Genomic DNA, 22,893 nt, shown 5'->3' with positions numbered 1-22,893 from the left:
ATTCCTCAGTCAAACTAGGACGGATTCTTTACAGATGGACTCAGAATCGACCATCCACTACTCTCTATCTATATATTCCATCACGTTTTACCCTCTCAATTGCTCTCTACACTCCCCATCCTTCGGTCTTTTTCAACAAACATCCAAGAAAACTCCCACATCAACCCGATTAACCTCCTCTTCCTCCTCCTCCTCTTCCTCCTCTTCAGTCTCCTTCCCCTTCTCTTTCTTCTTCTCTTTCTCCTCTTCCTTCTATCCCTCACTCTCCTTCTTCCCTCGCCTACTCGCTTCCTCCGTTCCTCCAATTCCTTCTCCACTTCCTCGCGCACCGGATCGAAATACCGATGCGCCATCGCTTCCTTCGCCGTCAGCCGTTCCTACCGCTCACCTTTCTCTCCCTTCTTCCTACCGCATGATCATACACCAGCGTCTTGTCCAGATAGTCGTACAGCTCTTCGCTGATGAATTTCCGCGTCGTCTCGTTCTCAAATTCGCGCCAGGATCGCTTTTCGTAGCGACCCAAGATCTGCAGAGTCTCGCGATCGAGGCGAAGCTGGTACTTGGCGATGTACCGATCGAGGTCTTCGCTGCCCATCACTTCCGCGATGCGACGCAGCTGATCGTAGTTGTCTTTCCCGCGGAAAAAGGGAGTGCGGTTGAACACGATGCCGAGAAGCATGCACGACAGAGACCAGATATCCAGAGAATAGTCGTATTCCTATCGATTGAAAGGGGGAAACGTGGAAACTGTGTCGTTGGTGAGAAGTTCGGGTCCTTTGTAGTGGCGTGTACTGACACGGACGTTGTATCGCTCATCTAGATGAAAGAGAACGAAGAGACGGACGAGGCATGTAATAATCGGCGAGGCCCCAGTCGATGATGTAAACTTCCTTCGTGATGCAGTCGATTAACACGTTCTGCGGTTTGATGTCGCGGTGCATGATGCCATGGCTGTGAGCATAGTCAAGGCCCTGCGATAGAGAGGAAACGAGATTCGTACGACGAGAATTTTGTAGAAATAGTATCGAAGATCATGATCCGAAAGCTGCGGATAAAACTCCTATGAAATATGCAATCTCTCAGGGCCATACGCGGAAATCCTTTGTCTCCACCCACTTCGTAACAATACTCGGAGCATTTGTCTCGGGATTCATCACCATGCCCAGTAGCTATATGTTACTCAAAGACTACCATTCCTACTGGAATAATGTAGGGTCCATCACTCAACTGCTGCATAATCTTGACTTCTCTAAATCTGAGAAAACCCATGGATCCTTTACCTTCGGATCTTCTTCTTGCGAACAGGCTTGAGGTATTTGATGCTAACAGGCTCACCGGTCTTCATGTCGATAGCTTTGAAAACCTCGCTGTACTTTCCTCTCCCCACCTTCCGAATGATCTGATATCTCTCAGGAGATCTGTATGCATTAACGGAACACAGAAAAAACTAACTGCCAAGAGATCGTCAGCGAATCATAATTGGCATACCCCTCCGGCATGTCGCTGATGACATCTGCATATACACGCGAGACGCTCATCTCCTAACGAAAAAAGTGTCATCTCTGAAACAAACAGCAATACTGTAACAATTCACGAATCTCATCCACCGTCAACTTCACAGCCGTTGCATTCTGGAAATCGAGCGTGCTTTGGATCAGCTGTTCTTTCTTCTGCTGCAGTTTGATTATTTTTTCCTCGATGGAATCTTCAATAATGAGCCGAAACACCTTCACTTTCCGTTTCTGCCCGATCCGAAACACGCGATTAATCGCCTGGTTTTCCACTGCTTCATTCCACCACGGATCGCACATAAACACCGTATTTGCCGACGTCAGATTGAGTCCCACCCCTCCAGCTCGCAGCGAGATCAACATGATTCGTGGAAACTCACCGTCCGTTTCCACTTTCTGCCGTTTTTTGGCGGCAATCGGCGTCGAGGCGCCTCGTTTCCGCGTCGACTCCCAGTCCTCGCTGATCTCCTGCATGAGCTCGCTGTCGTCCATTTCCTGCTCGAACACGGCGTTTCCCCGTTCGAATTCTTCGAGAATTCGCTCTCGCTCCTGCTTGCTGAGCGATCCGTCGAACTGAACGAAGCGCATTCCCTCCCGTTTCAGCGCGATCTACTCGCAACCCCTTCGAAAATCGAACTCCGATGTCGTTCAGCATCTCGACCCACTGACTGAAGATGAGAATGTTCCCGAACTGAAGGGAGGCGGCGTTGCGATCGGCTCGAAACGAATCCCAAATGGAGCGAAGCGAGGCGAGAAGGAAATCGATTTTGGTGCTGGAATGCCACATTTGCTCGGCGTTGAAGTCCACTTTGGCGTATTCGAATAAGTGATAATCGGTGCGAACGAGGTCTTGACGTGTGTTGCGACAGCGACACGTGGGACAAGCGATGGGATACTTGGGCGTTAGTATGCAATGAAAGAAGGAGGTACGCCGGTTTGCTTGGCCATGAGGTCGATGCAGGACTCGCAGAAAACGTGGAAACATTTCGTGAGAACGGGGTGAATGCCGATGGGATCGCAGCAGATCGGGCAAATCTGCTGGCCAATGTTCTTTTCTTTCTCCAATTCGCGGATCACCGAGGTAGCGTACGCGTCCGCTGTGTCTTTCTTGCGAAACGCAGACTCGTAGATCTTTGTGATCATGTCTTGCGTAAGAGCAAGCTCCAAATCTTCTTCTTCTTGGCGTTTTAACAGGCCTCGAGCGCGTGATAAGAGAAGAAACGGGTGATCGCAGGCCTGGCGCAGCGAGAGAAGCAATGAAAGAATGCGAGCGTATTGACGCGTTGCGTTGCCTTGGACGAGATATTCGTTGAACATGGTTCTCGTTTTCAGGAGCAATTGCGAGTAGAATTGGCGCTCTTTCGGCGAGAATTTCAACTAGCGTGGAACGGAATCGATGGAAGTACGTGAACGAGCTCGACGTCTTTTTCGGGGAGAGATACGATGGGGTTTCCTTGTCGATCGCGCGACTTGTAGGTTCGGCGCAGCATGATGAGGGACAGAGGATACTACGAGGATGAGAAACGCAACGAAAACGAAACCCGCAGTCGATTGAGATTGGTGTTCAAATCGATGTCCATGTTGATGTGAATGTCCTTCTTCGCGTCCTTCCCTGCCGATCCATTCAATGGATTCAACGAGTTCGATTGATTCAACGAGTTCGATTGATTCGACGAGTTCGATTGATTCGATTGATTCGATCCACTCTGAAACACCTTTTTCTTCTCTTCTCCATTGTTGATGATGTTGTCCCACACGTTTTTCTACACTTACCTTCCATCGCTTTCCCTACATAACACCACGGCTCGTAGCGCAGAAAGCGGAACAACGAATAGAGATCGCCCACTGTGTTTTGCAGAGGCGTACCGGAGAGAACCCAGTGAATCTCCGAGCGAAGCGCTAAAACGGCTTTGTGGACGAGCGTTCTGCAATCCAAACCAAGTGAAAATGCTACTTATCGTTCTTTATGATGTGTCCTTCGTCCAAAATAATTCGCTTCCATCGCGTGCCATAGAGATAAGAATCCCCATTTCGAGCGAACGCTGCAGCACAAGTGTCGTACGTCGTGAGAACCACGTTGTAATTCAGAAAGCTTTGCAGCTTCCCGGGATATCGCCCGACACACAATTCGAACAGTGTTCCGTTGTGGATCACGCAGCAGCGAAGCGCATCGGACTCCAAATGATTCACGATTTCATTCTGCCAGAGATAAAGAAGCGAGAGAGGGCAGACGATGAGCGAGCCGCCTTCGAATCGAACGGGAATCTCGAGGTTCGAGAGAACGTCCTTTTCCACTTCTTTCGTAGTAGGACGGATCGTTTCTCGGTCCTTTCCGCGATTCAGGAGAAGGAGAGAGAGCATGGTGATGGTTTTGCCGAGACCCATTTCGTCCGCGATGATGCCTCCCTTCATTTTGTACAAGTGCGAAGGGTCTTCGAGCGACGCCAGACGAAACAAGGGGCAGAAATAGAACGTTGTTTTGTCGGTAAAGAAGTGTCTCTCCCACATTCCATTGTCATCGGCGTCTCGTTCTTCGTGGAGCACGTGCTTTCCCTGCTCGCGCTGTACCATCCAAAACAACGCTTGCAGTTGATACTCTCGCAGCACGATGCCGTGCAGTCCCTGAAACGAAGAAACGGTCGGTAGATTCTAGGAATCGAGCGAAAATCAAACCAGCCACGGCATTGTATTCATCGTTACTCACTAAAGCCACTTCAGATGGCTCCGTTTTCTGTGGAGATTCACGCTTTCGTTGCTCTTCGAGTCGCTGTCGGATCCCGCTAATCATCCCCGTCGAATTTTCTGAGTGCAAAATCTCCACAGTCGCCTTCTTCTTCTTCTCTGCCTCAACGATCTCTCTATAATCTTGAGTGAGATTATTTCTTCGCGTACAGGTCGGGGAAAGCGGTTTGCATCGAGCTGGTGACGGAGGACGCATACGAATCGACATGATTCTGCTTTTGCCCCTCGGTCGCGTAGACACTGAAGTACAAAACATCTATATATATAAATCGTGAAAGTTTGGGGATGTACAATAGACGCTCTCTGTAAGAATATCGCTAAACAGAGTTTGGCTCCCAGTGGGATACGTTTTCTTGAGGATCGAAGAGGGCGACAAAGGGAACTGCTTTATGTATTGGAACATATCCGAAAAAGCGGTTTGTTTGATAGTAACGTCGAGGAGAAGCTACAGTTAGCGCATTCAACGGCTGCTACGGTGATTGGCGCAAAGATCCGCAGAGGAGAAGGACAGTTGGCAACCATACAACGAACCGAGATGAGATTGGCTTAGTGTGAAGAAAACAAAACTTTCAAGATTCACAAACAAGGATATTTCTAACAGAAGCGCCAGATCACTCCCGATCTTGTTGTCAATTCTTCCAAAATACCACTACAGTAAAATAGGAGTATCATAACGCTACTCGTTGGTTTTCCTTCGGACCTGTTTGGATGTACAAACGACAGCGCGCAGGGAGTGACTCGTTTACATTACGAGTTACAATTTGTGCCTTTTTCCTTGACACTCGCACCTTACATTCTGGTTCCAGACACAGACTTGTACCCACAGTAACGCCAGAGCCAGAAGACTCTGTAGAAATCGCTTCAACGAGGAACGAAGGAAGATCCTTCTCCCATCCTGCCTCAATCAGAGTCGGAGGCGTCGTAATCTCCGGCTCTATTATTTCTATGTTCTTTTTACATTCCTTTTGCTTTGACTGAATCACCTCTAGTTCGCCATCGAAAAAGCTGCACCTCAATCGAACAATAATTCCAATACCCACAAATCGCTGAATCGCAGTCCCATGCATGTTTTTCTAGTAACAATCTGCTAGAGCTCCTGGGAATGCAGCAAACATCACTCACCTTTTGAATTCTCTCATCCACAGATAATGGAGGCATGCCAATAATAGCATAAATGTATTCACGATGTTGCTTTTCGTACGCGATAAACCACCTTAAAGTAGAATCGCGTGTGTATATATATTATTGTTTCGATGGATGTCTCATTTTTCTTTGAGGGACAGAAAAGAAGCATTCTAGTGGACTCTCCGATTACACTGGAGAAAATCTATCAAGCTGCACTTGTAAGTCATTAGGGAAGTAAATAAGGGTGTAGGAGGAATTTCATATTCCAATTGTTGAGCAACAGGTTATTTTTAATAATGAAGAGTTGAACGATGAGTGTGATCTAACTTCGTTGGATTTTAGTGGAAAGACGATTTTTATTTATCGGACGGCTTTGTTACATATTTTTATGGACAATGTTACATTTGACATCCGTTTTTGCCTTGACTTTGCAGGATCTGTGTTCTCTGACTTTATTCATAATGTAAGTGTTTGGTAATGCAAAGAATCAGTAGATCTTACTCTCGAACGATTGCGAAATTGCTTCTGACTTTGTGCTTATGGCTAATAACCGCCCCATCCTTCCGGATCGGACTCTAAAGGAGCAGGGAATTCTTAACGACGACGAAGTTCATATTTTACAGCCGGATGAGAACGGCTGTGAGAATAGTGATATTGAAGAAGAGTTTCTAATTGTGCATAGCGTATTGTGATGGTCGTTATTGCTGTTTTGGAATTTCTGCAATGACTATTCTATATATTAATTGGAGTGTTTGTTAATTACATGTTTTGAAATGAGACTTTTTGGCTGTGGATATAGAAAAGGGAATGTGATTGTTAGTTGTGTCTTATTGAGCATAACAAATAGTTTCTATCTGTAAAAAAGTCGCACCGTTTCTGTTTTGGTCCTTCCTCATTCCTATTATTGATTCTTCTTTTCTTCGCATCAATTCTGTTTTATAATTTGTTCAAGTACGTTACTTTCCTTCATTTCAGTGTAGGGCGTACAATAATCCCTACCAGAAAATGGTTCTGACTGTACTTTGGATGCAACTCACAATAAACACGTTCCTTCTAGGAATTTCTGATCCTGGGTACATTCTGGAAGGAGATGACATAGATTGCGAAAGCTCGAAGTTTTGCAGTAAGAAGTTGTTTCAAGTTGGTAATTAGTGAATTGTAATATGAACGTACCCGAAGATGCCTACCACTGCACGCAATGCAACATTTGTGTTTCGGACTACGATCACCATTGTAACAGTGTTTGGATTCTCTAAGTTGTAGGTGTGTGGATAGGGAAGTGCATTGGGAGGAACAACATGCTTCAGTTTAGCCGCTTCACCCTGTCTTTGGTGATTTCATTTTTCTATTTGTCGTTCTGCCAGGCTCTGACGTTCTTTAATGTGTTTAGCATTTCGGTTTGGATTGTTTGATTTATCAAATTCGGCTTATTTTTTGTTTTTCATAAAGAGCAATGCAAATAGAATCTATGGAGTATGAGGAGAGCCCTACTACAAAGTACGTAACCGGAATAGAGTTGAATAATAGGGAGTACTTGATCCAGAAGAGTAAAACCGAGAAGCTGAACGTAGGGTATGCCGCTTATCTCTAAATGCAAAGAAATATTCCTGCTGCCTTGGGTGCTATAACATTAAGTCGTATGAGCAGTTTTTGAGCGGACCGGATGTAGAATGCGAGAAATCTATTTCACATAGCTTGACGAATTGAATCGGCTTATTTCTGTTTCGAAAATGAAAGCTGATCCCGATTCTACCTATACAAAGGAAAGTTTGCTGACTCTTTATAAAAACGCTTTCCCTGACCTTCCGAATCCTCCGATGAACGGGAAAGAGTGGAAGGATCTTGGTTTTCAAGTGTGTTTTTTTGTCCCTCTTGATCATTAGAGTGAAAATCCTTATTCTGATTTGAGAAGTGGCGGAAAGCTGTCTCTAGAGAACATTGTTTATTTCAGTGACCACTATCAAGCTATGTTTGCTGTACGCTATGCCACTGAAATGTACCTGTAGAAAATGGTAAAGGAGGCTCACGACTATCCGTTTGTTGCGTCTGCCATTAACCTTACGACATTGCTTTTGATTCATCTCCGTATCTCTACTCAATTCACGTTCTGTCCGTGCTGTGGCACTTCGTTCAAGCAAGAGAAGCGAGTGCCCGCGAAGGAGATGGTTGCGTTTGCGAGCTTGCTGCAAGATTGTTCCGGTGAAACCGTGTTTAACGAGCTCTATTCTCTGAGCGTAATGCTGATGGACCATAACTACTGGAAACATGTAGAGACGGAGCCTACATTCACCATTTTGGAGTTCCGAAAGGTGTTCGTTGACACCAAGGAGCAGATTATGGCCATCTTGAGGAAGAGCCCAAGGACTATTACCGATGTATTTGACATTGCGAAGGTGTATTTGGATAAGTAGAAAACCGTGCTATGTTTGTTGTTTAATTTCATTTGGAGGTGGAAGTGTGTGCGTGGAATTTGGATAGTCTGAAGCATTGTGGAGAGTGGGTGCTTCGCGTCTGTTTTACTTGCTTGTTTAGTTAGTTGGTGGGCAGTTTGAAATTGACAACTACTCATGTATTGAATCTTGGTATGCAGGAAGGGTGAATGTTTATTTTGAGTTTTCTATTGGTAGGGTTTTATAATTATAGAAGTGCCTCCCTCTATTTCTTCTAAGATATGAATGTGACGAAAATAGGTAAAATAAAAGTATGTATTAATATATATATATAATAAGCACAACAGTCCCACTGTATACTACTCGGTTTGTAAAATAACCCAAATCATCAAAATCGAATTTCTAAAATACTCTACCAGTGTAGATATCAACTTGCTTACCATTTCTACCAAACACGATATATTATAACAACATTAACCTTCATCAACAGTATTGGCGCACAATTACACAATCTTGACTCATAAAATAACGTCTTCCTTCTTCTATTGTTCCAATCACCCAAATAATACATAGTAAAAAAAGAAATAGTCAACCTACTCTAGTGTGCAGAAATACAGTCGTTTTTCATAGTTTTTCATTCGTAGCGTTTTCCTTGGAATGAATTCTACAATTATTCTCAAGGGAATTACTACCATCGTGTTTGCGTTTTGGTTTAGCGTTTTTTTGACGCACTCTGATCTGGTGTCTTTGAATAGGTCTGAGCCTTTTCGGTATTATACAAGTACTATTCGTAAACTCTCTAATGAGGAAGGCAAGTCTATACCAAAAGACTCTCATTCTGGTTTGTTGTGTATCAATTCTGTGACGTATAGGAAATACTAAGAAAATCGAAATCGATCGTAATAGCCAAAGTAGAATTATACCCCAGCTTTTCCAACTTGAAAAGAAAGGTACTCTATTTTGTATCCTTATAAAGAGAACCTAACAAAGCACCGAATACCAATGCTTCGAAGCAAGATCGTTTCGTAAGTCCGACCATTTCCACTGACATACCTTCTAATTTAACAAACAAATGGAGATGGAACGACACTGTTGGTACAAAACAGTTGATTGACGTTACGAGTAGACTATGATGTTCTCTCAAAGAGAGTATTGGAAAGATTATTGGGGAATGGACCCGATATGAAGGCTTTGTACATGGTCTATATTGTGGACAACACAGTTGGGTTTGCTAATCAATTTCGTGCTCTGAGTGGTGTTTTTTTGTTATCGCTTGTTTCTGGAAGGCGTCTTCGAAGTAAGCATGGTCCAATTCCATGACAACTAGTTAGATGGAACGACTACTTTGTGGTGATGAATAGTCCCTTCGCTTCCTTGCAATTCAACGAATCAGAACGTACCCTTTTTTTTAATTCCTTTTTATCCTTGCAGCAACCAGTGGCTATTTCAAGTGGTACAACTCGTTCCCTCGTGGCGTGTGCAACTCCACACAGTTCGCTTCCCACGACGTTGAGAAGATTTTCGGTCGTCGCAACGTGATGTTCCGCATCCTCACGGATCTCTCTTGTATTGCTCTCGAGAATCCCCAGTACCGTGCGGTTCTCCGCGATCTGGGCTTCGATGTTCCCGAGCAAACGGAGGCGAGGAACGACAATGTGAATTACGAATCCTATCTGCGGATTCGAAACCAGATCGCGCGGCTGCTGTTCACTCCGAATCCGGAGATTGTGTATCTGGCGGAGCAGAATTTGCAGGCCTGGAAGCAGCAACAGCAAGAGCAACATCTCGTGGGTATTCAACTCCGAACGGGGGGCTATGTCGCCTCGACGCACGAGTCGGAACGGTTTCTTTTCGTCTCGTCGCTGAGTCTTCTCTACGAGGAAGTGGAGCATTTGATGAAGAAGAATGGATGGAGCGCGCAAGACACGACGCTGTTTGTGAGCTCCGACTCGGGGATAATGATGGGGAACGTTCAGCAACATTATCAAAATCAGATGCGAGTGGTGAGGACGATCGGCTATCGACAGGGTCATTCCTCGCCCTACAAAAATAGTGGCAGACACCTTGTGTTTTTGAAGCGTGCGATTCTTGATCTTCTTTTACTGTCCAACTCGGATTATGTGCTGTATACTTATAAAAGCTCGTATGGGAAGTTGGCTATGAGGCTCTCGCAGAAACCTGCAAGAGCTCTCTGTCGTGAGGTTCACTGTACTCCTCTTGAAGGATAAAACGAATCGAAAAATATAATAATAAGAATAATTTTAAAAAGAAGAATAGTGCAGGAAAGAAGAATTTAGTGTTGATCAACTACTACTACAAGTACTGTTTGTCCACAAACACGACACAAGCAAGCAAACAAAGCCTACACGCGGTTGGTCGTCTTCACACCACCAGCGCCTGCCTTCAAGTTACGAGCTTTACGTTGGTTTCTTCCAGTTCCACGGATACGAATGTAGTAGCAAGTACCGAAAAGACCGACGATCAGGACAACACAGACGACAATAATAATGATCATAGTATAGTTAGCCGCTTCGGTCTCAACAGAGATAGAAATGGTGCAAGTGGCATCTCCTCTTCGGTTACGGGCAATAATTTCATAATCAGTCTTCTCCTGCAGAGCAGAAGGAGTACCCGAAATGGCTCCCGTAGATTTATCCAAGAACAGACCAGCAGGCAACGTCTTACCAATATCGTGATCCTTGAGCAAGAATTCGCACTGATAGCAGTTGACAAAAGGAGTTACAACAGTCATGTTCTTGTTCAACTCCAACACCATCTCGCTAGGTCTGTATTCAAAAGCAGTAGGGATGAGAGGAATGCACTTGTCATCCAGAACCCACTTTCCACCTGTACATTTATATTCACGTCTACCCTCGGAATAATCAGGGCAACCTTTAGGATCGACATAAACATTTCCTTCCTGGCCGGAAGAAGGAACCTCCGTGGTAGGAGCACATTGCTGAGCAAGGACTATCAATAACCCAACTATCCTAAAACCTACTTGCACCAAAAAGTAAAACAAATGCGATCATAGAGCGCATAATTCTTCTTTTCTAATTGAAACCGTAAAAATGAATGTGACATCCAGGTATTATAAATGGCACGTAAAAATCAGAGGCATCCAAAATGAACCAGAATTAATTGGATAATTTATTCTAATCATCCAATTAAAAGGCGCACTACTTTAAATGTCATGACATTCTCCTTATAAACCGTCCTTAATAATCGGAGATTCAATCGAGATTAATTGTGGATATATCATTACTTTTCAACATTTTACGGACTATTAACAAGCAACTTGAATGATTACGTACTTAGATCGTCCATATTGGAGTAGTATCCATTTTTAGTAATCTGCAAATCGTATTTAGCCTTTATTTCTCATATATCATATAATCGTATTGAAGGCAGGATATCTGAGATAACCACATGAAAAGTAAATTACAATTTTCAACATGGTCAACGTACAACTCAAGTACTTGTCCATCTCTCCACTATTATTGACTTGTGTGAGATGCATGTATTCCTGTGGAAGGTAAATCGTAAAAACTTACACCTTACACTCAATCATTCACTTCTCAGTCGTGAGAACAGTCGTTCAGTATAGCTCTGCATAAAATGGATTATTTACTATTTCGAAATGAGGGGGAGTTATTATTTGGTTTTGGCTTTTGTTTGCGTGTACTCGGTACTCTTTGGTAGATTTTTGGGTTCGAATATTAACTTAGGTGTTAATTGGAATCGTACATTAACTCTACTCCATAACGATAGTCTTATTGTTTCGTCAACGAATGGTACAGTTTCAAGTATGTTATTTTTCTAGATAATAACGTAGCATTTTCGGTGAAGCATGCGTGGGCTACGCAGTCTGTACAAGTGAACTATAATGATATCCGCTCAATCGTATTATCGAAAATTAATTTCGTGATGTTTTTAGGGAAATCCTACACAAGTGAAGAAGGCGAAAAAAACGTATGGAGTTCAAATCGATCTAATCAAGACGCACTCATTTCTCGTTGATTCGACGAAGGGAAATGTGGAGTCCAAGAGATCTCGTTTTGAGAACCCCATCGTGAAGGAACTGACAACGAGAGGTCTCCGCTGGATGAGGGTCCCCAACAACTATACGTTGCATAACCCACCTCCGTATGGCAAGCATTACCGTTTAGTTTTTGCCCTTACAGCCGAATATCCGGAATCGACTGTAAGAGAAAATACGTCTCGTGAGGCGTAGACAGTTGTGAATCGCAAAGAGATCAACACCCTGATTTCCCTTGCGCTTCTGATGAACAGCTACGATTTGTACCCGGTCATTTTCACAATCTCAAAGCCTTTGATCCAGCTGGCGCAATATCTCGGTCTTGGCTACTATTATGGCTACGTGTTTTGAATCGTTCGGGCTGTGAAGCATAGTCACAACTCCTTCTTTTACCCTTATGTGAGTTTCATCATGCAGTCCATTCGCCGGGATATTTCGGCCGACTACTACGGCATTATTAACAGCGATATTCTCATCAGCGACCGCATTTTTCTCGTGATGGACCAAATCGACGCGATGGTGCAACGCGGAACCTTGAAGCCGATCGTAGTCGAGAGGACGCTGCTGATTGGTAGAGAGGATTCGCGGGCATCGTGCGCGACATTCACTCGGTCGATCTGCTGACGCCTGCAACGGAGCAGTCGGGACTGTCGCTTACTGCGTATCGGCGACTCATCAAGTCGTTAATCCGGTCGAATAACCCAAGTCGCAACTATTGCAGCGCTGTAGGGAAGGAAAGAAGCGATGATGCGCAGGATTACTTTGTGTTTTCGCGGTCCACGCCCTTGTCTGTGTTCGGAGACTTCGTGCTCGGCCGAAACTACATCGATAATTACTTGCTGTCGCGACTCGGAGCCTGCAACGGATCGCTGGTCGATACGACGTTTGCTTGTCTGCGTTGGGAGGAGGGAGTGAGGAATAGTGCCTGCGTTCCATCAGGGATATGAAACGAGCATTTCGAAGATTCGAGACAGCTTTGCGAGCGAGGAGGACATGAATTTCAATTTAAGGTTGATGAAAAGCAACAATATTACAAAGGGATGTTTGTACCGAAGTGCTGAGATCGGTTTGTGTAGGAATGGAAGTCGTGGTTTCCTCTAGACTATCATAATGCTTCGTTCAAAGATTTCAGGTGGGAGAAAAGAAGGGAACGGGGTGGACAGATATTTCTCGATATGAAGCATTCATTAGAACGTTATACAAAAAGTTAGTTTTGGCTCTGTTTTTTATTTAATCACAAATGAACAATGCCATTCGCTCCTATTTCTCTGGTAGGCAGTTTTGACTTCAATTAAAAGAAGGGAAGAGAAAACGTTTTAAGGATGGTAAATTTGATTTAGATCTAACGTACATTACGGACAGGTATGAATCATGTCTTTTCTCGTGAGTTGTCTAGGATTATCGCTATGGGATATCCTTCAACTCGATTCGAGAGTCTCTTTCGCAACAGCATTTCGGACGTAGGATATGATTGATGTGTCGATGAGTTTTGTTTAAATGCTTACACATTCTTCAGGTAGCCAAGTTTTTGAATAAGAAACATGGAAACCACTATCTCGTGATTAATCTCAGTGATCGAACCTATGACTACTCTCTCTTTGGGAACCGGGTGATCTGTTCAGGATATCCAGATCACCACTCTCCAACGTTGAGCATGATGTGGTCTCTTTATTCCATTATCGACTTTTGGCTGTCCCTGGATAAGGAAAACGTTATTGCTGTCCACTGCTTAGCTGGAAAGGGACGGACTGGGACGGTGATCGTGTGTACTTTGCTGATGCAGGGTTTTTTCAACAACCTGAAGCATCTGTCTATTATGAGTGTGATTAATGCGGCGATCAACTATTTTCACGATAAACGGGGAGATGGAGTTGAAAATCCCGATCAAATCCGGTTTATCTACCAATTCTTGGAGTCCATGGACACGATGGGCTCGGACATGTCGCTGCTGTCGAGTTTATCTCTGCAGCCGTCTGTTTTTATCTCCCATCTGATCTTGTACAACCTTCCCGTTGGAGAGGGCGGCATCTTGACGCCTCGTCTCTGCGTCTATTTAAAGAAGCAGAACACGAGGAGCATCGTATTCAATTCGGTTTGGAATCGGACGCACGTTCAGCACATCGCGTCGATTCAGCACGCTTTTGTCATCCCGGTAGCTCGCAGCGCGCTTCTCTGAGCATTCTAGATTCTGCAGACCTTCTCGGGGGATCTTCTCTTCGTTTTCTACAGCGGGGAGCAGCCACTGTTCCACTTCTCGGTATCAACGCTGCTGCTTCCGCGCGGTTCGCTGCGAAAACCGTCCTCGATGTACCTGAACTACCGATGCATTTCCGTCGAATCGGATTGCGCGACTCCCTTCACGATGTCCTTCGCCTCCCAGCTGCTCTGCTTCAACCCCAAGAAGGTGAGGAGCGCGGAGAGCTCCGCTCTGGACTGCACGGCTCTGGACCACATCGCGCAGCGAGCCATCGTGGACGAGAGGATTCGGCGCAGCTCCACGCTGCTCTCCTTCCCTTCCAGCAGCATGTCTTCGAGTACCACGACCACCGATGCGTCGCCCGCCTTGCTGAGCTCGGCGTCGTCGGACATTCCGCATCTCTGGAAGGGGGCGCAGGAGCCTGGGAGCTCGACGAGGGGACTGCTGAACGACTCGAACATGGATTTTGAGATTGCTTTTCTGGAGAAGGACGCGAAGTCCAAACCGAAAGTCGATGCAACAAACCCCGAGCCCAAGTCGCGATCTCAATCGGAAATCAAGTCCGATTCGAAGCAGTCGCAAAGCCTGAACGCAGAGACTTCGACAAACCCACCCAGCGAAACGGGGCTTGATTTAGATATCCAGTTGGATCCCGAGTTGAATTCTGAGTTGAATTCTGAGTTGAATTCTGAGTTGGATTCTGAGTTGGATTCTGAGTTGAATTCTGAGTTGGACACGAACGATGACTCCGTTTCCTCGAAGGAACTTTTGAGATCAAAAAGTGCCCAGCCCTCCCCCGTGGAAGAGACGGAGGAGAAGGTGACGCAGAAGCTCGTTCCGTCGCAACTGTCGATCCGACTGTCATCCGATCAATTACCTTCAAAGCAAACGATTCGGAAGCGAAGTCATTCCTTTAGCGATGATTTTTCGTCGTGTTCCACCGATTTTTCACGCTTTTCGCTGGCGTACGAAACGGATTTGCTAGGCGAATCCTACGCGATCAACGTGCAGCTGCCTCCACCGCATCGCTCTCACAAATATAAAAGACGCGAGCTCACCGATGTGGAGAGAGAATGGCTCAACAAAGAGGGTATCCACGTTTCTCCGCTACTAGAGGATAGATCCACTGTTTGCGGACTGCCAGCCAATCGATAAAAGGATCGCGATTTCGCCCACACAACCGGACACGTCGCTCATCTCCGAGATCGTTTTCGCCTCGGCCTTGGGAAAGAAAAGCCCGAACGAGTCGCACATCGACGAGAAGGCGAGTCAGGAGATTCACTTTGCGTCGTCTCGCGTTTTAACGAAGCTGATCACGATGATTCATGATGGAGGCTCGTGGAAAACGCGATTCCTGGTTCTGACCGAGCAAAATTTGCTCATTATGAAGCACGCGGAGGACGATAGTGTGGCTCGAAAGATCGGGATTGACGAGATGAAATCCGCCGTTCTGTGTAACAATGCGAGCGTAGAATCATTGCATGGGCGAATGAGCGATAGGAACTGGGCTTCATCGTGTTTATCCCCACCACGGGAAAGGACGTGTACATCCAACTGCCAAGCTTCCAACTCGCCCAGCAGCTGATCGTCACGCTGCGACGGCTGAAAGACGAGCTGTTTCCGTCCATCATCCACTCCATGGTGTGGTCGCATGAAGACCTGGTTACTTGGCTTCTGTTTTTGTTTTGTCCGAGGAGAATGAACGAGGCCAAAGAGCTCTACTTGCTCCACAAGGACCATCTGTTTCAATGGATTATGAACGAGTTTAACATCAAGCGGGATCTGTGTGTTCTGTTTAGCACGGAAGGATTCGAAGAGGGAGTGGAGACGGCTGTGGTGGTTGACGAGGATCAGGTCGTTCCTCTAAAGCAATATCTCCAGAACACTCCTCCCTCAACGAGCGTTGTTTCCGAATCGGCCACCTTCATGGTGAGGAAGTTGAAGGAGTCGATGAGCAACGTTCTATTCGCTCGGTTAGTTCAAATCTCTACAATCGTGTATCCATCTCCTTATCCAGTGATTCGCTCTGTTTTTGAAAAGCATAGTGCTGACTGGGGTGTATTGTTCGACAAAAACCCGGTTGGGTGTTGTCAAGCCTTGCAACGTAGTGGCATCTTTATTCTGCGCAGTTACAGTAACCGTTCATTTCATTTGTGTGATGTTTGTGTAAAGAATCAAAATGATTAAATAGCATAATAGAGTTGAAATTGGAAATCAATAATTAAGATTCATTAATGATTCTCTGGAATGAATCAGAAATTAATTAATCTCCATTAATTCTGTATTATACATACAAAATTTTACAATTTCCTTTTCTTATTCAAGTGGTGTACAGTATAGAATTGCATTCCGTTTGTTGTTGTTCTTCCTCAATACTAATATGGTTCAAACACGAAATTGTGCAGAATTCTGAGTATTATTTGGTAATCATTGTAATTTATATAAATTTGTGGAGGAATCTAACACTTATGCGATTAATTCGAATCAAATAATAATTCACACTCTAATTAATCGCATTAATTCAATTCTATTATTTCATTTAGTTTTCAACTCATCATTCAACATTCATTTGAGTCTAAGACACAACAATAGAACGTAGAGTCACTTGTGTGTGTAGCGTACTAATACCTCTCTTCATTTTTGCATAACATATCATCATCTCTGCTCCTCTTCGATTCCAACTGCCAACCCCTATACTTCAAACCCGTAACAATTCCCTATAGACCCACATCTTCTAGATCCTCCATTTTGACCCACATTCAAATTGAGTAACATTCCTCATTTTTAACAATTCACAATGGTTGACCTTTTCGATGGGCGTTTCATTATCATAGAAACTTCAAATTCTTTGCCGTTATCCAGTAATTTTCCAAAATGAGAATAAAAACAATCTCTAGAACAAAGGAAGATTACGTTAAGGAGAGAGAGGGGGACATTGACAAAGTGTACCACAATTACGATCCCAAATATCACCCATTTCAGCAGCAAAGAGAGGTAAAATTGTTTGGAATGGTTATTAATCATTAGTATGTGCGTGCTCTGAATGCTGTGAAACTCGATAAGATTTTTGCTAAACCTTTTATTGGTTCCTTAACAGGACACTCTGACGGAGTTTGGTGTACTTGTACAAGCCCGAAAAGTCTAGTAGTGCATGTTTCCTTCGTTTTAGCTGTAGGTGCAATTTCTGTCGGGTGCTTGCGACGGAGAAATCCGCGTGTGGGATTTGCCCACGCAGAAAACTGTTTTTCACATTCAAGCTCATTCTCGCTTTGTTCGAGGCTTAGTTTGTGACCCTGCCGGGAAAACGTTTTATTCGTGCAGCGACGATGGTACGATCAAACGTTGGCGTTTGACCATGGACGTGGATACTGTTGACCATTGCTTGGAAGATTGAAATGTAGCAAGGAATCAAAGGGTCGGACTACAACCCCGAGCCGATCAACACATGGCACGGAAAGAATGAGTTCTAGTAGTATCGCATTTCGTAGTTCATTGTGTAGTTCGATCGATCACAGTTGGCAGGACGACACATTTGTGACCTGCAGCACCGTCATTAGTGTGTGGAGCCCGGAGCGCCAAGAGCCAATCCACGAGTTTTCCTACCAGACGGAGAATCTGTTAAAGGCCAAGTTTAACCCCGCCGAAGCGGGACTGCTCGCAGCCACGTCGAGCGAGCGAGGCGTTCTCCTCTATGATGTTCCGTCTCATGCGGCGGGGGTTGAGATGTAGGTCCGCGCGTCGTCCATTCTGCGCAAGGTGCAGATGAGCATGAATTCGAACGATATCGCGTGGAACCCGCGCGAGCCGATGAACTTCACAGTGGTACGAGAAGCGAGGATGGATGAGGCGAAGGCCAACGAGGACTATCACTTGTACACGTTCGACATGCGGAACTTAGCAACTCCGATGACCACACATACGGATCATGTGGGGGCTGTGATGTCCGTCGCGTACTCGAGCACTGGCCGGGAATTCTGCTCGGGAAGCTATGACCGAACGATCCGCATTTGGAATGTGTCGAGCAGTCGAAGTCGAGAAGTGTAAGGACTGGAATTTTGGTGTCTCATGATTCTAGATATCACACTTCGCGTATGCAACGCATCTTCTGCGTGAACTTCTCTGCGGACGGTCGATTCGTTATCTCCGGGAGCGATGATACCAATGTGCGAATATGGAAGGCGTATGCCTCGGCGCCGTTGTGTAGGCTCGAAAAAAGGTTTTGTTGGAATAATGAATAGATAAGCCGTCGAAGCGCGAAGAAGAGAAGCTGGATTATCAGAACAGCCTGAAAAAGAAGTATGCAGCGTTCCCTGAAATCCGCAAGATAGCAAGGTGAGTTGTGTTCGGTTCAGTCTATGGTGATGTAGACATCGACACTTACCGAAGGTGCTGAAGAAGATGAAAGATAAGGAGGAGAACAGAAAGAAGAAGGATAAGTCCGTGTTTAATGAAATGCAGTAGTTTTAGAATGCGAATAATTTGTGAAACAAACAAGAAAAGAAATGGAGGGCAACATGGATGCAACCTGACTTGCTTCCTTCGTTTGTTTTGCTTCGAGCTGACTAGCACCAGGACCCTGAAGATCCTTCATGCGCACGCCGGCGACTTCAAATAGTACTTTGTCGGTTTCTTCATCTACTTCGTCTTCCATGTCAGGCGATAGTTCAAATGCATCATCAGTGAGCGAAGACGTGAAATTGAACTATTCAAATGAAAACACTCGACAGAAAATACCTTCTCCAACTCTCTTGTGTAATCTCGCACAATACCCATCATTTCCTGGGCTGACATATCTCTAAACAGTTACAAAATCGCCAAAAGAGCCTACACTGACATATCTTTCAAAACGACAGTTCCTTTCTGAATAGCTAAAGCCTCGATCATTTTGGCTGTATCATTATTATCTTAACCAAACTCCCATACCCTTTTGCAATGCCATTTGAGTGAGAGTACTCTCGATGTTGGCCTTTACAGTATATAACTTCTCGATACCTTTTTGCGCCTGCAGATACGTTCTGCACTTAATTCTTATCACAGACTGAGGTGAACCCTACGACTCATCACAAGCAAGTACAGATTACCTTTTTCACCTCCAATTTAATACTTCTATCAATTCTCTTCATTTCATTCTCCAACTCTACAATTTATGCGTTGCTGCATAATTTCATACTGTGAATTTCCTTCAAAACAGTGTAACTGCTCTTTTTGATCTCCTTTTTCATGTCGGCATACTACCCATTATTGAATTACACAAAAAGTTGCCTTTTCATCAGGAGTGCGCTTATCCTTCGGTTGAAATAGTCCTTTAAACATATTAGTCACAAATTAAATATAAAAATGATCTTTTATACTGGTAATAAGTACAGTAATCTTTGATTGCTCGATTGAATCTTGATTATCATAACACTACTAATGAAGAATAGGTTCAGTTAGCATTCTTCATACCTCGGTGATGTTCGTGAATGTCTGGAAAGTATTTAGTACTTCCTATAATTTGGATCCAAAACCCAAAATCAATAACAAATAATGGGATTATACAATTGTTATAATAATTATATAGATATATTTTTGAATCTATGCAGAAGCACCTTGGCGCAGGGGAAGCGCGCAGGGCCCATAACCCTGAGGTCCGTAGATCGAAACTATGAGGTGCTAATTTATTCATTTTTCAAAATGATTTTCGTTTTTCAAAATTATCTTGTGAATCTGCTTTTTTGTTTATTTTATTTTGTGTACTAGGTGAAAATGCTCTAGATATGCGTATTCCAGCAACTCAAATGGAAAGAGTTGATAGGTTTGATCACCTTCTGCTTTTTCTTTGGGTGGCAATATCTATTGATTACTAGTTGATACTCCTTCTATTCTCTTCACATAGGGCGACTACTTTCAGGCTTTGCTAGAGTCGAAGTATATAAGTCAACATACTAGATAGAATAGAGGATATGGCTAAGACGTGTATATAAAATTGATTGAAATAGAAGTGTTTGATGAGAAGCACCTTGGCGCAGAGGAAGCGTGCAGGGCCCATAACCCTGAGGTCCGTAGATCGAAACTACGAGGTGCTATCTTCTTTTGTCTTTTTCCATTCATTTTTTACCACTCTTTGTGAATGCTGTAATTCAATAATAGCGTCAAACCTATTTTTGTCACTTTTTTCTTACCATCTATGTTTGCTTTGTCGAAAGCTTCTTGCGCTTTACGTAGTGTGCTGCGTATGCAGCAGTCACTCTATAGCACTTCCTCGGTGCTAATGGAGAAATTCAACATTGTTGTTCCACCAATGGGTGAATCAGTGAAGAGCGGTACTGCTCCTTCTTATGGAATGAGTTTAAGGAACTCTCGTTCAGTGGGAAAAGTCTGTGGGTGATTTTGTCGATTTGGATGATGTCGTGGCAGTGATCGAGACAGATAAGGTACTTGGTGTTAGAGAGTTGTGATTTAGGTGAGTATGGATGTGCGCTGTGATAAGGCGGGCTACTTGGTCAAAACACTGGTTCAACCAGATGAGACTGTGAAGGTTGGATCTGTTATCGCAGAAATGGACACAGAGAAGAAGTGTTTTGTTTGTTTACAAACAATCACGGAACAACTGAAGATTTGATAAGCGAATAAAATGATATGTATTAATACCTACCATAGTTGTATCGATTTTGATTATTACGGTTCTTTATCGAGTAGCGGGCTCTTAAAGTTTGAATATTTCGAATGGAGTGAAGAACCAGTACTATGATGAGAGAGAATAATAAGAAACGTACATGTTATTAGAGCTATAATACAGATACTCAGCAATTTCACCATCGAATTATTGGAACTTGATGAAGAACTGGAGATACCATATAGAGAAAGAATTGTATCATTCACGAGGCATGAAAACACAGAACTGTCCTGAGTCTGATTCAATGTATTCTCTTGTGTTGACGGTGGAGTCTCAGGGTTCGTTAGAGATATTCCTGTTTTATGAAGCAGCTCTTGTAGTTTTGCATCCTCTTCTTCTCTACGTTTGCGTTCTTCTTCTTCTCTACGCTTTCGCTCCTCTTCTTCTCTACGCTTTCGCTCCTCTTCCTCTTTATACTTGCGTTCTTGTTCATCTTCTCTCCGTTTAATTTCTTTTTCTACCTCTACGAATGACAACATTTACACAATACTACCCTTCATAAACGAAACAATATCGCTTATCGCTCGTAGATCGCATGCCCCTGCATTTTTCTTCACTTCTGGACACTTAGGGCACGTTGGACACTCAGGACAAGTTTGGCACGTTGGACACTCAGGACAAGTTTGGCACGTTGGACACTCAGGACAAGTTTGGCACGTTGGACACTCAGGACAAGTTTGGCACGTTGGACACTCAGGACAAGTTTGGCACGTTGGACACTCAGGACAAGTTTGGCACGTTGGACATACTGGACACACTGGGCATGAATCAACGGAAATGTTGCTCCTTGTCTCCAGCCACCGATTGAATTTCCACATTTGATATCTCACCTTCTCGCTCGTTTCATTCACCCAATCACGGATATGGTAGCCCTTTGAAGCGGTGGGTTGACATAGGGGATTCTTGTCTGGAAGATCTGCCGATTGTATTAACGCTATCAGAATAAAAACGTTGAATACAACGATAGTAATCCCAAGCAGATACAATAAACCCTTAAACACTGATTTTAAAATTGATGAACTTCGTATCCTCTGCCCAATTCCCCTCCATTCATTCCAGCGCAGAGAATTATCAATGACTGGAACTACCTCATCCTCATCTCGATCCCCTTCCTGCGGAGAGTTATTATCGTACGACGGATTGCTTGAAAGATGCAGTGGTGACGTTTCAAAAACTTCGGGAACTTCAGAAGCATTAGAAGCATCAGGAACATCAGGAACATCAGAAGCACCAGCAGCATCCGAAGCATCCGAAGCATCACGTACTTCATTGACTTCATTGATTTGATGGAGTTCAGGAGGCATAGTAACTGCCCGATTGAGTAAGTTCTTGAGAATTTCATTAAAATCGCTCTTTTCGGTTTCTTGAAACTTCATAAAGCCCATCATGGATCGAATTGCTTCCATCAGACGTATTAATGATTGTATTTCATTCAAACTTAATTCTTGCTTCTCCAACTGCTCGACAAATTCAATAACAAAGCGGAGATTCTCTTTATCTACAAGTAATTTGCTCTCTAAAAAAACGACCATCGCAATCAAGACTAATAATATTATACAACCATGATACAACAGTCGAAATATTTACCAGCGACACAGAAAGTGCAGTAAGAAGCTGCTTAACCGATTCACGATATTCCTACATTATCAACTACTCCCTACTATACTGTTTTGTTGCGTCCATAGCACTCCAAAATCATGGCCTTCGAGTTGTTAAACGTTTCGACGGATTTGTCCTTTGCAAAACGAACAATCACAATAAGAAGTTGGATATCCAATTTTATCATTTCACTGTCATCTCCTTTCATATCTTTATTCAAAATTTCCTGATATAACAAAGTATAAACAAGAGTACAGGAACACACGAAAAAAGCGCTTTGATTTGGCTTGAAGAGGGAAGAGCATCGATCTCACTTAGCGATTTTTCGAGTAAATTAATGCGTGATCGCCGATCATCAGAACTGGCACAATTAGCAACAAGTTTCAATGTTTCGGCAATCTAAATATATAGTCGCTACAGATAATTGGTTACATTGTTCAAAGACCGAGTCTCCATAGTTTATTTTGTCAACTAAATTGTCTGTAAAAAGTGGATGTGCAAATTCTAAAGAGAGTGGTTGTGTTGCTAAGCATAAACGTGCTTGGTTTTCTATCTATTTGTCTCGATCCCTTCTCACAACATAATAATAATAATAATATCCACGTTTTGTTGTACGCAATTTCACTGACCCAAGA

The 22,893-nt window shown here is 43.9% G+C and overlaps 11 protein-coding genes; 7 read left to right on the top strand and 4 right to left on the bottom strand.

Moving 5' to 3' along the window:
* Positions 1 to 95: 95 nt before the first annotated feature.
* Positions 96 to 1,538, bottom strand: GSBLH_T00001894001 (uncharacterized protein; the record flags this gene model as incomplete). The annotated part of the gene is made up of 9 exons (XM_013040370.1): positions 96 to 377; positions 410 to 718; positions 749 to 816; positions 845 to 971; positions 1,001 to 1,060; positions 1,092 to 1,169; positions 1,201 to 1,249; positions 1,281 to 1,418; positions 1,453 to 1,538. The coding sequence occupies 9 exons, from the start codon at positions 1,536 to 1,538 to the stop codon at positions 96 to 98; spliced, it is 1,197 nt and encodes a 398-aa protein (XP_012895824.1).
* Positions 1,539 to 1,556: 18 nt separating this feature from the next.
* GSBLH_T00001893001 (uncharacterized protein) lies at positions 1,557 to 4,082 on the bottom strand (the record flags this gene model as incomplete). Its single annotated transcript, XM_013040369.1, has 6 exons — positions 1,557 to 2,120; positions 2,149 to 2,406; positions 2,442 to 2,888; positions 2,918 to 3,019; positions 3,217 to 3,436; positions 3,466 to 4,082. The coding sequence occupies 6 exons, from the start codon at positions 4,080 to 4,082 to the stop codon at positions 1,557 to 1,559; spliced, it is 2,208 nt and encodes a 735-aa protein (XP_012895823.1).
* A 2,459-nt stretch (positions 4,083 to 6,541) lies between these two features.
* GSBLH_T00006343001 (uncharacterized protein) lies at positions 6,542 to 6,790 on the top strand (the record flags this gene model as incomplete). Its single annotated transcript, XM_013040368.1, has 2 exons — positions 6,542 to 6,611; positions 6,642 to 6,790. 2 exons carry the CDS (start codon positions 6,542 to 6,544, stop codon positions 6,788 to 6,790), a joined length of 219 nt encoding a protein of 72 aa, XP_012895822.1.
* Positions 6,791 to 6,831: 41 nt separating this feature from the next.
* On the top strand, positions 6,832 to 7,085 carry GSBLH_T00001892001 (uncharacterized protein; the record flags this gene model as incomplete). The annotated part of the gene is made up of 3 exons (XM_013040367.1): positions 6,832 to 6,875; positions 6,906 to 6,945; positions 6,978 to 7,085. The coding sequence occupies 3 exons, from the start codon at positions 6,832 to 6,834 to the stop codon at positions 7,083 to 7,085; spliced, it is 192 nt and encodes a 63-aa protein (XP_012895821.1).
* A 23-nt stretch (positions 7,086 to 7,108) lies between these two features.
* On the top strand, positions 7,109 to 7,789 carry GSBLH_T00001891001 (uncharacterized protein; the record flags this gene model as incomplete). Its single annotated transcript, XM_013040366.1, has 3 exons — positions 7,109 to 7,231; positions 7,262 to 7,354; positions 7,385 to 7,789. The coding sequence occupies 3 exons, from the start codon at positions 7,109 to 7,111 to the stop codon at positions 7,787 to 7,789; spliced, it is 621 nt and encodes a 206-aa protein (XP_012895820.1).
* Positions 7,790 to 10,111: 2,322 nt separating this feature from the next.
* Positions 10,112 to 10,834, bottom strand: GSBLH_T00001890001 (uncharacterized protein). XM_013040365.1 has 2 exons: positions 10,770 to 10,834; positions 10,112 to 10,738 (listed from the first exon to the last, which is right to left on the bottom strand). Exons 1-2 carry the CDS (start codon positions 10,798 to 10,800, stop codon positions 10,131 to 10,133), a joined length of 639 nt encoding a protein of 212 aa, XP_012895819.1. The 5' UTR covers positions 10,801 to 10,834; the 3' UTR covers positions 10,112 to 10,130.
* Positions 10,835 to 11,408: 574 nt separating this feature from the next.
* Positions 11,409 to 12,158, top strand: GSBLH_T00001889001 (uncharacterized protein; the record flags this gene model as incomplete). The annotated part of the gene is made up of 5 exons (XM_013040364.1): positions 11,409 to 11,466; positions 11,497 to 11,574; positions 11,604 to 11,671; positions 11,706 to 11,972; positions 12,003 to 12,158. 5 exons carry the CDS (start codon positions 11,409 to 11,411, stop codon positions 12,156 to 12,158), a joined length of 627 nt encoding a protein of 208 aa, XP_012895818.1.
* An 889-nt stretch (positions 12,159 to 13,047) lies between these two features.
* On the top strand, positions 13,048 to 13,983 carry GSBLH_T00006342001 (uncharacterized protein; the record flags this gene model as incomplete). Its single annotated transcript, XM_013040363.1, has 4 exons — positions 13,048 to 13,078; positions 13,148 to 13,169; positions 13,204 to 13,267; positions 13,324 to 13,983. 4 exons carry the CDS (start codon positions 13,048 to 13,050, stop codon positions 13,981 to 13,983), a joined length of 777 nt encoding a protein of 258 aa, XP_012895817.1.
* A 2,877-nt stretch (positions 13,984 to 16,860) lies between these two features.
* Positions 16,861 to 18,476, top strand: GSBLH_T00001887001 (uncharacterized protein). XM_013040362.1 has 10 exons: positions 16,861 to 16,998; positions 17,032 to 17,148; positions 17,180 to 17,374; positions 17,406 to 17,473; positions 17,505 to 17,700; positions 17,734 to 17,826; positions 17,857 to 18,044; positions 18,080 to 18,204; positions 18,243 to 18,336; positions 18,372 to 18,476. Exons 1-10 carry the CDS (start codon positions 16,879 to 16,881, stop codon positions 18,463 to 18,465), a joined length of 1,290 nt encoding a protein of 429 aa, XP_012895816.1. The 5' UTR covers positions 16,861 to 16,878; the 3' UTR covers positions 18,466 to 18,476.
* Positions 18,477 to 18,501: 25 nt separating this feature from the next.
* Positions 18,502 to 19,322, bottom strand: GSBLH_T00001886001 (uncharacterized protein). XM_013040361.1 has 5 exons: positions 19,175 to 19,322; positions 19,086 to 19,141; positions 18,928 to 19,054; positions 18,833 to 18,893; positions 18,502 to 18,799 (listed from the first exon to the last, which is right to left on the bottom strand). The coding sequence occupies exons 1-5, from the start codon at positions 19,224 to 19,226 to the stop codon at positions 18,640 to 18,642; spliced, it is 456 nt and encodes a 151-aa protein (XP_012895815.1). The 5' UTR covers positions 19,227 to 19,322; the 3' UTR covers positions 18,502 to 18,639.
* An 845-nt stretch (positions 19,323 to 20,167) lies between these two features.
* GSBLH_T00001884001 (uncharacterized protein) lies at positions 20,168 to 20,605 on the top strand (the record flags this gene model as incomplete). XM_013040360.1 has 3 exons in its annotated part: positions 20,168 to 20,306; positions 20,338 to 20,417; positions 20,447 to 20,605. Exons 1-3 carry the CDS (start codon positions 20,255 to 20,257, stop codon positions 20,603 to 20,605), a joined length of 291 nt encoding a protein of 96 aa, XP_012895814.1. The 5' UTR covers positions 20,168 to 20,254.
* Positions 20,606 to 22,893: the final 2,288 nt, after the last annotated feature.

The sequence above is a fragment of the Blastocystis hominis genome (assembly GCF_000151665.1).
Source record: "Blastocystis hominis, Singapore isolate B (sub-type 7) whole genome shotgun sequence assembly, scaffold_14".
Taxonomy (NCBI): Eukaryota; class Bigyra; order Opalinata; family Blastocystidae; genus Blastocystis; species Blastocystis hominis.
The sequence above is the reverse complement of the archived record's forward strand: the minus strand, read 5'-3'. Positions and strand labels throughout refer to the sequence as shown.